This window comes from Ursus arctos, unplaced genomic scaffold, assembly GCF_023065955.2.
Source record: "Ursus arctos isolate Adak ecotype North America unplaced genomic scaffold, UrsArc2.0 scaffold_2, whole genome shotgun sequence".
NCBI classification, from domain to species: domain Eukaryota; kingdom Metazoa; phylum Chordata; class Mammalia; order Carnivora; family Ursidae; genus Ursus; species Ursus arctos.
In genome coordinates, this window is record NW_026622874.1 from 40,624,224 (window position 1) to 40,639,330 (window position 15,107).

General features: G+C 46.0%; 2 protein-coding genes across 5 annotated transcripts in view; both read right to left on the reverse strand.

Annotated features, from left to right (window-relative positions):
• Positions 1-376: 376 nt before the first annotated feature.
• TMEM81 (transmembrane protein 81) lies at positions 377-3,715 on the reverse strand. The gene has a single exon (XM_026480530.4). It carries the CDS (start codon positions 2,329-2,331, stop codon positions 1,483-1,485), a length of 849 nt encoding a protein of 282 aa, XP_026336315.1. The 5' UTR covers positions 2,332-3,715; the 3' UTR covers positions 377-1,482.
• A 99-nt stretch (positions 3,716-3,814) lies between these two features.
• Positions 3,815-15,107, reverse strand: part of RBBP5 (RB binding protein 5, histone lysine methyltransferase complex subunit) — a 35,550-nt gene continuing 24,257 nt past the window's right edge. For 2 of the 4 annotated variants that reach the window (XM_026480526.4, XM_048225203.2), the window contains 5 exons: positions 14,730-14,847; positions 13,383-13,452; positions 12,766-12,995; positions 11,535-11,726; positions 3,815-5,893 (listed from right to left, as the gene is read on the reverse strand). In XM_026480526.4, the coding sequence (XP_026336311.1) occupies positions 5,865-5,893; positions 11,535-11,726; positions 12,766-12,995; positions 13,383-13,452; positions 14,730-14,847 (639 nt within the window). In that variant the 3' untranslated portion in view covers positions 3,815-5,864. Of the gene's footprint in view, positions 5,894-9,907; positions 11,727-12,765; positions 12,996-13,382; positions 13,453-14,729; positions 14,848-15,107 lie in introns of those variants that run through there. The other 2 variants (XM_026480528.4, XM_044377679.3) reach the window with 2 other exon arrangements.

Here is a 15,107-nt window from a genome sequence, read left to right on the forward strand (position 1 = left end):
TTTTAGAAGCCAGGGAGACGAAGTCTCAACCATACGTAACATTAGGGGATTAATTTCCTCAGGGGGGAGGAGGACACTGCAGTCACACAGAACGCCGTCATTAGCAGCTGCGTACGTGCTTTCGGACTAAAAGGTCACAGCGTCTGTGACTAACTCACAAGTGGTTCAGTAAAATCAGCATCTATTTAGAAAGATAAACGTAGAAAAACATTTACAATTGGTGAATCTAGGCAGAGGATCTATGGGTTGTCATTAAACTTTTCTTTCTACTTTTCTATGGGGTTGAAATTATTTTAACTCTTATTTTTTAAATGAAGTAAGCTCTATGCCCAACGTGTGGGGGTCAAACTCAATCCCAAGATCAAGAGTCACATGGTCCACCGACTGAGCCAGCCAAATGCCCCTGAAATCATTTTTAACAGAATAATAGAGAGCCATTAGCCATAATTTTAACTGAGTTATTAGCATCCTCAGGGATGGGGGGCTCGGGAATCTCGTTCTTCAAAAGCTCATCCAGATGACTCAGACACACAGCTAGAGAAGGGGACCGCTAATCCAAGTCTTCCCATCCAGCACGTCTGCAGCTGGAGAAAAGTGAGGGGAAGAAATACTCCGATTCTCTCAGAATTAGCTCAGCTGATGGCCGAGAGCCTTTTCCGTGACAATCCCACAAGCCAATTCGCTCACACAGTCCGAATGGCCTCTGAGGGTCTTAGGATTGATTTCCTACGGAGTTAGGAAGGTCTTAGTCCCTCCTTGGGTGGCCCTGGCTGCTCTAAGAAGGACAGGAGCAGGGAGCAAGCCAAGGAACTACTCAGGGGGAACATACCAGGTGAGGAATCCAGCGTTCTGCCAGGAATCAATTTAACACTGAACACGGCGGGTTCCCCCAGGGAGTAGAGAAGGGGCAATTTATTAACATTTAGTGACTGTTAACATACCCAGGTCAGATGTCATTACTAACAGCCTTGGCTCTGCCACATAAGGGCATAGGCCCTCCTACAAAGCAATGTGTACAAAGTCTATTCTAAGAAACCGGGAGAAAAGGAAAGCTAGACTGATTATGGGACAATTTCAACAAATGCAAGAGATTTTTAACTAAAGAGTAGAGAAGGTTAGGTCTCCATGCAGCTACTAGGAATGATTTTTATTGAAGAGGAAAAAGAAGTTTCCACTAGAAAAGCTATTAACATATCCTTCTACGTGACTATGCTGCTCGAAGGGACGGAGGTGGACAGGCATCAGGTTGTAAGGTTTAGGGAATGCAAGTTTGGAGCCAGAACTCTTCTGGGAAGCAGTTCCTACAGTTAGGGTTCCTGGGGGCCTAGTGGCAGGAAGATCAGGAAGAGATCCACCTGGAGCGTTGCCCATCACGCTACCGTGATGTTGCCCCTCTCTGTGTGCCCCACTCACTCTTTTGGAGGTGGAAGCCCTCCCTCCTAGCCAGGCCACAATCGGACCGCCAGATACTCCTTTAAAAAGCTAGCCCGGCTTCCTGAACAGGTCCAGGTTCCTGGGCAGCCAGCCGTTCCACAGGGAGACTTTGAAGGACTGAAGGCCAGCACTGCTATACACCAGCCTCAGCCCACTGCCCAGGGCAATGATCGCCAACACACCACCAGCCACTCCACCGGCAACGCCGATTCCCAAGGCTACAGCCACCTTCTTCTTCCACGGTGGGTGGTGAGGTTTAGAACCATTGTCCAGATTCACTTCCAGGCCCTTGTCGATTAACTTCTGATTCTCAGTAAGGGACTGATGGAAGTTCAGGTTCACCAAGTTAGGGGGAAGCACCCGCAGCCCAAAATAGAGCCTCTTGACAAGTCTCAAGTTTCTTAACAGCTGCACGTCACACCGGTATGTCCCAGAGTCATACTCCTGAATAGACTCAAACTTCACGAAGTGGGAACTGGCCCGGAAGGGTTTGAAGATTTCATCATCAGTTGAGATGATACCGCGAGCAAGTCTCCAGGTGAACCGGAAAGCTTCCGTCCCCACGTCCAGGATGTCTGAACTCAGACAGCTCAGCTCGAACTCCTTCCCTCTGAGAGTGGTGAAATGGAGCAACCCACAGATCCAGTCGGTCAGACATTCCAAGCGCTTAGAGATACACTTCCTTCTCACGCCATCAGGGCCCACCTCACAGACGGTCTCTTCCTTAAAACCGAGGCCACAGGTCACCGTGCAGGTGGTGGCATTGACAATCACCTTGCCCACGGCTTGCTGCAGCTTCTTCGGTATGGCCAGTGTTTTCGGTAAAGTCACCACCAAAGGCAGACAGAAGGCCACCACCAGGCTCCCGAAGAGGACACCAGCGGCCGAGGTCCTCATGGCTCACCTCCGTCAGCTGGCACCCGAGGTGTCCCAGGTGAAGCCTCTGTATCACTTCATTCCTTTGACACAAGATCTCCTTCAACATCAAAGGACAGGATGCACCCGCTCGTTGTCAGTGAAACACAGCAACGGGGTCAATCCAAGCCCAGTCCTTATGAACACACAAGGCAGTGACAGAAGTCACCATGTTGCTCTTGCTTGTCGCGGACCACCTCTCCAGTCTTCGTTCTGTCCACGCCCTTATAATGAACTTAAACCCACCCTCTTGGGAAGACAAAGATGAAGAGACTTCAGCCTCTGAAGTAAATGTCCAAATGACTTCAAATGCAGAGCGAAGCTACTCTTCCTCACCCCTGCCCTCCTCTCCGAACTGTGGGATCCAAATAAAGGGCTTAGAAACCCCAGTTAAATCTGACCAAGAAATCAAATCCCAGGCCTAAAAAAATAAAAGAGGATTACCTTGCATTAAGTTATTATTGACTTTAAAATCTCCTAAACCTTCTGTAAAAAAGGATTAAGGATACTGGACTGGGAGGCAAGTGACAGATTCCTTCCTGAATTTGTTTCTATTCCCTCCTTTGAATTAAAGAATGCTTCGTCTACTTCAGGAGGGTCACTTCGGGCAATAAATGATAAACTGTGCATGAAAACACCTTGTACAGTGTGATACACTGCTCGTGGGTAAGGAATTTTGAACAAAAATGAAAACTCAGGAAGACAATGACTGAGCTGTTCTTTTAGAATCCGAGTGTTTATGGGCAAGAGGGGCAATACCCAGTACAGCCCCTCTCCTCATTCTAGACACTCTTCCTTCCCAAGAGCATTGAAGGTATTTTTGGGGGGAGGGGATACATTATCCTGCCCACCTCTTGGCCTACTCCCTTACCTAGACAGAACAGAGGAGCTCATCATTCACTTGGGTCAAGGTTGCTATGAAACAGCTATGACATCGAAGACGGATTCTTAGTCCCAAAGAAAAAAAATAAAAAGAGCGGTGGACATTCAGATTTGACAATGATTAAAACCAAAGACTTAAATAGACTTTATGAGTTTTAAAGCAATTTAATCTAGGAAAGAAAAAAGTCAAATAAAAAGGAATTTAACAGTACTTACACTTTAAGAAAGATCCTTGGAAGGGAGGAATGCCATCGCGTGCGTTTTTGTAACATCCAGAGTATCCCCCAGCACCATGACCTCTACCAAGTACTTACACACACTTACAGAGTTAAAGAATTTGGAGAGAGATCACTCCTAGACGATCTCTGTGATTTAACACCAACTCTTTGCTTGAATCGTTTATTTATAATCCTGTCCAGAGGCAGAACTCAGACTCCCCAACCACCCCCTACTCCTCCCGGGTCTGCATCCCTGCACAGAAAGATCTAACATCAGCACCATAAACTGCATTTCCTGTCATACAAATCAAAGGGGCTAGTGAGTTTCAGAAGCAGTGTCCACAAACCAACAACCACACCTGTTCTTTAATAAACATCCGATTTTATTTACAAAGCATTAAAGCTTCAGCAAGAAGTAACCCAAGGCTAAGTCTCATCTCATACAAAACTACGGAACATTAAAAAACGAAATGGCGGGGGGGGGGGATGGGGGGGAAGGAATGACAAAAGAGAAGAGAATATGCATATATTGTACAGATGGAGAAAAAACACTGGATAGGAAGTTTCAGGAGCTGAAAAAAAATTCCGAAAGCATAAATAATTATTAGGAACTGCTGCCAGAGACCATCTGACAGGGCTGGAGCCGATTTTCTCAGCAGCCAGTTTAGGAAGCGGACACAGTGGAAATGTCCCCAGTGCACAGACAGAGGACAGCGAGCTACTCTGCCCACGCAAGGAAGGCCGAGACCTTCTGTATCACAGAGCTGGTGCAAGATCCAGAGCGCGCTGCAGGGACACAGAGAAATGGAATGGAAACGATGTTTGCAAAACAAAAAACACATCCTGTGAGCCACCTGCCAATCTCAACCACTGGTCTGATGGGAAAGAAGAGCTGAAATTCACAAAATGAACACTTGCGGCTAAAAATACAGGCATTTTGCAACTGACTCAAGGGGAGCTCTTACATCAAATACTGAATATTCTGGTTCTAAAAGACGGAGCGGGAGAAAGAGGCTCTTCCTGATGCAAGTCTACTTTGATTGCTATCCTAAAATCCAAAAGGTAATCCCGTCGTGTGGCTGCCCATAGGAGCACCCAGCTGCTGGCCCGACACAGCGAGCAGAGGTGAGCAGAGGCGAGCAGAGCACGGACATGCCCCTCGGAGGGTGCCGAGACCATCGCGGCCCAGGCCAAGCCCCTCCGGTCAGCTAAGAGCTCTCTGCACAGCGCCCTCTCCACACCTGGGGCTCCGGGTTCTCAGAGCATTTCAAACACCTCATGTATACGTCCATCCAATCTGCTACTTTGAATATAAAGAACAGCAAAAGCAAGAAGCAGAAAGTAAAAAAAAAAAATGTTTAAAAAGCTAAGCAACCTTTCACAGAAAGGAAGAGACTGAAAACATGTCTTACAGAGAAGGAGCAGGGATACAAGAAGGGGAAAATGTCATGACTGCAGGGAAGGGACAGAGACCCACACGCAACGATACAAAAAAATTTTTCCTTGATCTTTGATTTGAACTGTGTTGTTGCTGCTTTGATTTTGGACGGTTTGACTTTAGTCCTTGCATAGATTCCCCACCCCAATAAAAAAGAAGCCTGTGGAGAGACACCTTGGTTTGTTTCCCTCTCTGGAAGCCAGCACTGGTGAAGCAATATGGACTGATGATTCTTCGCTGCATATGGATGAAACCAGCTATCTTCGAAAGCCATGATTAATGAGAATGAACCCCTACTGGAGGAAAACATGCAATGAAAGGAAAACGAAGAAAAATCTTGACCCTCTTACAGCCCAGCTTCTTGAGCAAAATGGGTATGTTAAGAAGAGGGGGCCTTTCTTATCTTTCTTCCCTTTCTGAAAACTTGAAAGCTTTCCAGCACTGTCTTTTCTGCCTATCCTCTGTACACAATAGGGAAATACAGGAGGTATCTGGTGAGAGAGTTAAGTTTAAAAATGGAAGACAGAATATGCAACAGAAGTTTTTCTAGAGTACCGGCAGCAAAATTTCAGATGAGAATGTCACTCGAGGAGATGCACAGAGGATGGAAGGCAAACAAGATAGGAAATGTCGGGTCAAAATGATCCTGGGCACAATAGTTAGATGAGCAAAACTGGTCTGTTTTCTCCAGCAACATAACCAAGCATTGAAGTTTGAATGAGTCAAAACTCCTGTTTGATGTCTTCACACATCCTCATTCCTGAGAGCCGATTTGGACTTATGCTTGAAAGGGAAGGGCTGTGTACTCTTCTTCCATAATTCACTGCTTCATTCAAACGTACGATTCACTCCTTCCGCCTCCTGGGTCGGAGGCGGAGGCCTTTGTTTTAAATTAAAGTCAATCACAAATGACTGACCACAGTGTCCAGAGGCCACATGATGGCAAAGTGGGGAAGAATGAAGAACTTCAAGCGTCTTCATAACAGTTCTGAGATCGCTCCCCCTGCTAAAGAAATGAGACACAAAAAGACGTCTTTTAGCATCACCCTGGACCAGCAGCGTGCAAGAACAGAAATACTGACGGATGCTGGATGAGGCCCGACAAGCACACGTGGGCCAAGAACTCCCCCCTTAAGTTAAAACCAACTCAACTCCCATTTACTCTTTACTGAAGCAACAAATAATCAAGTCCCAAACCCCCACCCTAATACTTTCCTTAGTATTGCCCCAAAGGGGAAACAAAGTCAAAATGATCAGAGTTCTCTACACATTTTCTAAGCTGCTAAGCATTCTCCAACATGATCATAAATGCTTTACAATCGGAAAAGCGCAGTCAGTAGAAGAAAGGGAATTCTAGGGTGCTACTTCTCTTCATCTCTCATGTATTAGACTCATCAGTCACTAAATAATTAACAATGAGCAAAAGACCCTTTTCCGAGCACCCCTGTGCCTTAACCGACGTTCTCACCTTAGAATCCCAATATGGTGAAATGTTAATGAAACCTACTGCCGGCATTTCTATGCGCCAACTGATCAATACACAAAATCCTCAATAGTAACATCAAATGAACACTTCCCTGATTACTCCATAGAAGCTGTTCAACCTCTGAGGGACATCCTTAAATGGGCTGCTGTGAAATATTAACTAGGAAGTGTAAGAAGAGAACAAGGTGAAGAAAATCCTCCCAGATGTCCTCTGGAATGGGGGGGACGGACATGCCACTTGAAGGTGTAACATGGTTAAAAAATAATTGTCCAAGTTATGAAAGAAAGTACCCATTTATATACTTTGCTTTTAACCTGATTTTTAAAGTAGAAGTTCAAGCACAGATGAAAACTGGCAATAAAAATATATTCCCATTTGCCTGAGCACAGATGAGAAATTAAAAGATACAAACCCTTCTGGATGCTATGTGGTTAAAAATCAAATTGAAACTATACAGTTCAGTAAAAGAAAAAGTTTCTTTAGCACTCGTTTTTCAGATCTCTCAACATAAAACATAACAACTTCCTGAATTGATTTTTTAAAAAAATCCTCGCGGTGGGGGAATCTACTCCACCGGACCCGACACCCTGCCTTTACCACATGAAGGCTAGTCTGACTGACTGTTCCCACAGGTACCCTGACCAGTCTTCTTTTAGCCATTTAAAAATGAACACACCATTAACATTTTAAGCCTACATCACGACAGGAAAAAACTGGTCTGATCACAAATCAATAGTATTAATAATGAGCACTCAAGATGACTAATGAGGTACATTATACTGATTATCTGAGGTCAGTTAATGTTTCTGTATCGTCCTCATTCATGTGGACAGACCAAAAAAAAACCAAAAAGGCTTGTCCAGGTATCAGGTAACAAAGCCAAACCACAGCAAGCAATAATATTATGAGTAGATAAAACACAGAGTGACAACAACACAAGACAAGAGCTCCAGGCTATTTAAAATTCTGCCCCAAAGATCTGTAGTATTTTGCTGCAACATAAAGGAAATCGCCAGTAACAGAAAATTAAAAAAACCTGAGCTCATGATGAGCAGCTGTTACTGGTACCTCCCGACGGCAGCCAAAGCCCAGGTGGCCTAAGAAAACACTGGATGTGAACCTGCAAATATTACCTTAGTCTGCTAGTAAGATCACAAAGAATGAGAAAGATCTCTCCTGGCTATCTGATTTTAGCAGGAGTTCATAAATTAGTCTTTGAAAGACTGATTATTTAAAAAAAAAAAAGAGAAGAGGTGGGCAAAAAACCCTCACTCCCTACCAGGCACCCAGAACAATCGGACTGAGGAGGTGGCTCAGAGGCCTGGGGTGGCGGGCCGGGGAAATGCATGTGGTGTCCGTGAGCCCCCAGAAGTGAGCCTTTGCTCACTTTGGCCTTTGCCACCCCCAAGAGACCCAGGTATACACCACCCTCTTTATGCCCACCTTTCCAAGAGGCCTTTAGACCATGCATGTGACGGGCCACAACTCTGTCACACTTGCTACTGATGACATCTACTGCCAAGAAGCCCTAGTTCTTGGGCAACCCTTGAGCCCTCACAGGGCAACAAGGTCCCTGGTGGTTCTGCTCAATGTCACGTGTCTGTTCTGACGACTGTACTCTGGAGAGAATCTAATAAGGAAATTAAGGGGAATCACATAGATGCTGTCGATGACGCTGATCTGGGCTTTCCGCAAAGTCCCAAGCTCAGGGCTACCCGCACTAAGTAAGCTTCACCGATGGGTCCTCATTCAGCAGAGAAAGTGTGTCTTCATGGATGTGGGTCCACTGATGCTAGCTAACACTGATGAGCTGTTTGACAGGGAAGAATTTTCTGTAGCCCTAGATTCCGGATGGCCAGATTACCTCTATAGAGGTCTAGGTGTCTTCCAATCTTCCCGAGTAATCTCCTGCTGCGGGACGTGCAACAGACCGTCTCAGCTTTGTCAGGACCGGTGAGGGCTTACCCACCAGCTCCTTCGGTACCTGCTCAACTGCGGATTTTCACAAACAGCTGCCATTTCTCTAGCCTGAGCAACAACACAGCCTGCACCTATAATCCCTTCCGACAATTCAGCTCGAATGCAAATGTGGGGCACTGGGGCAGAGTCGAGATCCGCAAAGCCTTGAATCGGCAAAATACAACCAAAATACAAAAAGCAGACTGAACTGCTTTTTGAAGACGCTTCAACCTCAGGCATTCTGGATCGAGCTTCACTTCTTAATATCTCCTGGAAAATCTACAACGACCGCATACCGCTTTTTATGGAAAATCTCTGAGGTGTGGAAGAATACAGAACTCAACTGCCAAAGAAGTTTTTCACCTCTGTGGCCTCTGAGGGCCTCTGCCTGCTCTGGACGCTCCAGGCCGACCGTGGCACTGGATGAGGTCCCACTGCTGCCCCAGGAAGCCCACAGGAAAGATAGGATAGGCTGTCCCGAGACTCAGACGTCTGACGGAGTTATCAGACACCCCGTTTCCCCACGTGTGATGTGCAGCCTCGGCAAAGCTCCAACCACACTGCAGCTGGTCCACGACACTGGAAGCAGCCCCTCTGAGCACGTCTTGGAAGCAAACCACAATGCCCCCGCTTTCCTGCTCCTCAGCGCCCTCTGGTTTAATCTGGCCACTGCAGCTCTGGAGATTTCCATTCAGGAAAAAGTCAAGAAACAGGGCGAGGGAAGCAAGGAGATGGGAGGAAGTGTAGTTTACACGGGGAGGTACGCCCTGCGCAGTCACCAGAAGCTGCTGAGATGTCTGCCTCGTCTATGCAGCTGTTCCGTGTGTCGTCGGAGAAGGTACCATCCCCCGGCCTGGTACACGAAGTCTCTTCTAGTCCCTTTAACGGGTGAAGCTGTTCGACAGCGGCCTCTCTCGAAGGCTGATCAACTCAAGCACCCAATAAAACTAATGCACAAAGTCCAAGTCCCGTTTACAGCACTCTGCTCCTCAAGATACAGGTTCCAGCCTCTCCTGAGGTCAGTACCTCACTGAACCTTGTCAGCAAAGCGAGCAGGAATGAACTTCTAACAGGCCCTCGACCCTGGGACGACTCTGGCTGGGAGCTCTGAAACACTGACTCCTACGACTGAAGTATCTATTTTACATTCAGTTCTAAATGTCACTGTGAACTACTCAGTTACTGAGAATTTTAGGAAATAAAAATGGCTGGGTAAACTTGCCGACATTTGATTTTGACTCTCATTTAGACATTTTTGAAGTACAGCTGAGAAACACCACTGCTATTATACCCTGAGCTGTAAAATCTAACAGTGGTTCATGGTGTCTCCGACAGAAACCCAATCGGGGAAGGCCAGAGATATTTACTTACTGCTACTGACCTCATCAACTATGATTAAAAGTTGGAATCACTGTATTAAAGAGAGGAAAATGTGAATTTTCAAAAACTTTTAAATGGTTTATATGCCATACACATACTTTTAAAAAGCAAATGGGATTAATTACTGGCAGGTTTTGAAGAAGCTAGGAGACTACGTCTTACAGTATTTCAATTAATTCAGTATGTCTGGCCACATTTTATTTATCTTTGTTTTATTTTATTTTAAGGAGGCCTCATGCCCAGCGTGGAGCCCAACATAGGGCTTGAACTCATGACCCTGAGGATCAAGACCTGAGCTGAGATCAAGAATCGGACACTTAACTGACTGAGCCACCCAGGCGCCCTTCTGGCCACATTTTAAATCGCCCTGAAGCACTTCAGCTCTGTAAGCCAGAGCAATCTACTGAAATTTAAACCGTGTTTTTCTGTAGTGGCATCAGCTTGTACAAAAAATAGGTTACAGAGGGATTTTTTTTTACATTAATCAATTACTGAACTACAATCTTTGTTGACAATGGCCACGTAACTCTTCTCAGCTATTCTAAAATATACAGAGAGCCTTAGTGGACTGAAAGTGGAGGTGCGAACTGATTGTCAGGGGAACACCATAAATACTGCTGTTGAGGAAAAAACGACGGTGCTCCATGTCACGTGTTCCCTGTGAACACCTAAGATCTAAATCCAGCACACGAGGTGGAATTACTCAAAACAAGCAACTGAGTGGCCTTTAGCTTCCCGACAGAAGACGATTCACGTTCACACGATTCACTGACTGCGGGTGTACCTCACACAAGGAACCGTTTCACGTTCTAGTCCTGTGTCCCGTCAGCACAACCGGGGGTCACACCCTGAAGCTGAAAATTTTAAAGCAAGAGGGAAAAAACCTGAATACAACCACTGCTCCTTTATCAGGCCTACCTCTGAGTCTACTGAGCTAGCCGCAGGAAAGTCGGAACGCCGGATTCACCACAGCAGTGCTCACATACAGAACGACATTTTCCAAAAGCCGACAATGTCTGAACAGAAACAGACTCCGTCTGGTTCCTATTTTCCAAACAAGAGACCATCTAGCCTACATTCACAAGTATTTGATAGGAAATTAAAATTGCTCTCTGTCCCCTAATAAACTCCCTCGATCACATAGAAGTGACAAAACTCAGTAAGTTTCAAAGCATAGGTGTTAAGAAGCTACATGGATACTATAATTGCTGTCTTTTTGCTAATAATCTCCTATTTGGAAAAACATTTCACCTTCTTCCTTAACACGATGGTACTACTGACAAGTTTTGTGCTATTGCTTCTAGACTAGACTAGACAGATAACCGCCACCTCTGGAATCTGAACAGTTTAAGGTAAGACAAAACACTACAGTCAGGGTTGTATAAAGCAAACTTGTATTTCTTGTTATTTGTCCGGCTCTTTCATTTGAGGCAAAACAAAACAAAACAAATCTAGAAGCAAATACGGGCAAAGAAATGAATTAAACCAGGGGTTCTTACCCTTTTTGGGGGCCATGGATTCCTAAAGGAATCTGATGAAAGCTCTGGGCATCTTCCCCACAAAAATACTCACACAGTATTTTGCATAGAATATCAGGGGAATATAGATCCCCTGAAACCTACTGATGGACCCGAGGTTAAGGGCCACTGAATTAAGCCAAATCTGGTTTAGCCTAGCCTTGGTGGCCGCCTAACACTCTGCAGAAGTCCACCAGCAGGAAAAGGAGGGAAGGAAGGAAAGGATACTGCAGTTAAACGGAGTCAGGGGCTGTACAAAGCAAGGCCGCGAAGCAAGCCAGACAGCGCTCCCAGTGTGTCCTTACCTGCCAACGGCTGGCTGAGCTCCGCCTGCACTTTACCCTTCGCTGATCCTTCCAGAGGTAAACCTCTGTCCCCTTTGTAGAGTTTCGGTTTAAATGGAGAATCTTTCTCTTTACCTTTTGATCCTTTAGGCCGGCCTGCTTGCTTCTTCTTGGATTTGCCATCCCCCTTCACACCCAGTAGTGGATGGACTTCTGTAAAAGGACAGAGAGGCACGGGAAGGGGTCCACACGCCACCCGTCCCAGCACCCCAACCAGGCACGGGCCGCACACTGCCACTACCCGGGATCAAAGAGCACCGCCCTCGTGTCCCAGATCCCTTAATACCAGGAGAAAAGTGTACACTTACTAATTGTAACACTATAAAAGAGTGGCTGTTGAATGAGAAATCGCTGCTTGGCCAAAGGGCACACATGGCCTCTATGGCTCATACCACAGAGGCTCCAAACCAAAACGGGAGCTGAGAGACACAGTGACAAGGAATCACGTTGAGCCAGACCAGGAATGCCCACATGCACACTGGCAGGCGAGCACAGAAAGTGAGTGGGGCTGAGGATGCAGGCCAACCAGGCCGACAGTCCTGACTCCTCCACTTGCTGAGACCGTGGGCAAGTCGCCTGACCTCACCAAGCCTAAATTTTCTCCTTTGTAAAGCAGAGATAGAACAACTTGCGGAGTTGATGTAAAACTCAGCAGGGACACATAAACACAACAGCGGCTGAAACAAGCACGTGCACCATCAACAGCATCAGGGAAGCAAGCATCAGGGAAACAGAGTTGCGTAAGGAACTGACTGCGGTCAGCTAAAAGACAAAGGAGGACGGTCAACAGTAAACACACACACCTCCCAACCTACCCCAAGAGGTGAGAATAAAGACTTCCCGAGTCAGACTGAAAAGACTCTTCAGGTCTGACCACTACTTTACCACCTCATAAAACCACTCTACAGGAAAAAAAGAAGAATGGTAAAATGAAACAACTCTGAGCCAGAGCTCAGAAGACGTCACGTTGTCATTTAGGCAAGTACTGGAAGGCACAATTTCTCCACTTGAAAAGAGAAGTGAAAGCAGATGAAATCATTACAAAGTTGTAAGGAGTTATTAAAAAGAAAAAAAAAAAGACTGCTGGGAAATTTCCGTCGAGGTAAAATCACTCAAATGGGAGATTACCAGACTGTGCCGGAGAGAAAGAAGTGATGTCTACCGGGCAACAGGCAGAAGACGCAGCCCTTACCATCGTTAGGTACTCCTTGAAGTTCAATATTGGTTGTTTTGGGTTTCTTCTTCGGTGGCTGGGACCCATCTGCTGAAGACTGCCTCTTCTTCTCTGAACTAGCCCCTTCGTCCATCAGGGAGGTTTGGACCGCATCCGGTGGGGGGCCGTAAGGATTTTCTTCCGGATCTTCTACCTCAGGGGCAATGGGTAAATATAATAGAGCCTTTGAATCTTCCAGCTCTTCATCACTATTTGGAACAGGATCAGGCAAGGGATTGGAAAAAAGAGGAGACAGTTGCTTAAACCATGAACCCTTCCTCTAGGGCAGAATCACCTATATTAACCATAAGCAACAGGTATGGATCTAGAACTTTAAGAAAGCCAAGATGAGTAAAAGGAAAGCAGACAAACTGAATAACAAAATCAGTAGTAAAACTAAATGGTATAAATGAATTATCTCAGTTTTTCTTCAGATCTTCTATTGGGGAAAAGGGAAGGGATTTCTTCACAGCAACGGAGTTATCACTTTGAACTAACGAACGGAGGACAGCCGGGGGAGGCGAGCAGAACACCAGCGCCTGAGACGGAGGGAGGGGGAGGAGCACCCCGCGGACTCGCCTGCAGAGGCGGCTCACCTGCTACAGAAGGCGGCGATCGGGTCCACGCTGGTGACATCCACTTCCTCATCCTCGGCAGCGTCAGCCCCTGGAGGAGAGACACAGCACAGGTGTGAGAAGAAGGAAAAACCGGCTTTCTACTTGCAGCCTGGTGATTTCCATCACCTAAAATTCAGGAGAAACAACGGAGGAAAACCAAACAGTTCGTTTTATTCAATCATTCCACAAGGAGGTGCTGAGTCTCCACCCTACGCTGGGGATACAGCGATGACCAAGAAAGCCGCACACAGTTCCTCGGTAAAAATCTCACCCCCTAACCGGGGAGGACGGGTATCAACAGATCATTTCAATTCAATACAGTAAGTGTGACGTGCTACGCAGATGAGGAGGAGGAACAACTTATGTGAGTCTGGAAAGGCTTCACACAACATAATCCAGCAACATCAATACAGTCCAGAACATACCGCCTTCCTGGTGATCTTCCTAAAACACGGGGCATGTACGTGATCTAACGTCATAGAAGTGGGGCCCAGCACTGCCAAGCTGGAAGAACCAACCTCAATCCCAACTCCCTGATTCCTGGCGCCATCGAGTGGTCCAGCAGGCAACGACCTGTGGCGTTAATTACCTAGTGAGTAATGAACTTATAACCGGAAATACTAAGCATTCATACACATGAACCCCTATGAGACAGAAAGCCCTGTGTTAGACAACCGTGGGGATTAAAAACTCAGATCTTTATCCTAAAGGAGCTTCCTATCTAGTTCAGAAAACGAGATAAAAATAACAATGAGGGGCACCTCGCTGGGTCAGTCAGTAGCGTAGGTGACTCTTGATCTCAGGGGTTGTGAGTTCAAGCCGCACGCTGGGCACAGAGTTTACTTTATATTAAAAAGCAAACAGACAATGATCACTACCACAACCCTAATCGAAAACAGCATGGAAATGCTTACCTTGGCCTAGGCGCACACTGGGCGCCTTACACGAATTCTCTCATTTACTCCCCAGAACCCTAAAAGGCAGGTCCTATTATTACTACTTTACAGATGAGGAAACTCAGGTTTAAAGAGCAATAAGCATTTTGCCCCAGGCAGTCGGACTCCAGAGCCTGTGCTGTTTACCTTCATCTTCCTGCCATGGGGGTGACAATACCTGATACAGACTAAGCCCCCAGCTCCTGCAGGTGATCAGGTGTCACGTGATCATCTGCAATTCATCAGGAAACACAGTGAAATGGTAAGAGAGCTGTCGAACCCTAGTAAAAATGCTTACAGAAGCCCTCAGCTGGCACACTCACACAGAGACTCTCCGAACACTATCAAAACTGTGTAAGCATAAAGAGAGACTGTAGTCGAGAAATATTACCTGTCTGCTCAGGTTCACTCTTATCTTCATCTTCAATATCAAACTCCGATTCCCTCTCCTCATATTCTACATTTTCATCCAACTCCTTGAAGTCTGGGGCAAATGCACTCCAATTTTCCTATGCCGCAAACAAAATACACTACTTGACCGTATGAGAAAGCAATGGTCTGTACGCTCGACATTAACTGACAGAAACGAAAGATCGGCACACATACGAGACTCAGAACTGAGATCAAATCTGGCAGTTAACAAAAATTAGGTACCTACAGGTTTTACTGTCTTCAGGTATTTAGATCTTAAACGTTCCAAGTTATTAACTATAGTTCTTTCAGGAGAACTGCCATCTTTCATCTTTTTAAGATGTAATTATCAGGTAAA

Coding starts and splice junctions, on each gene's coding strand:
- TMEM81 (XM_026480530.4), bottom strand. CDS start 2,331: ATGAGGACCTCGGCCGCTGGTGTCCTCTTCGGGAGCCTGGTGGTGGCC.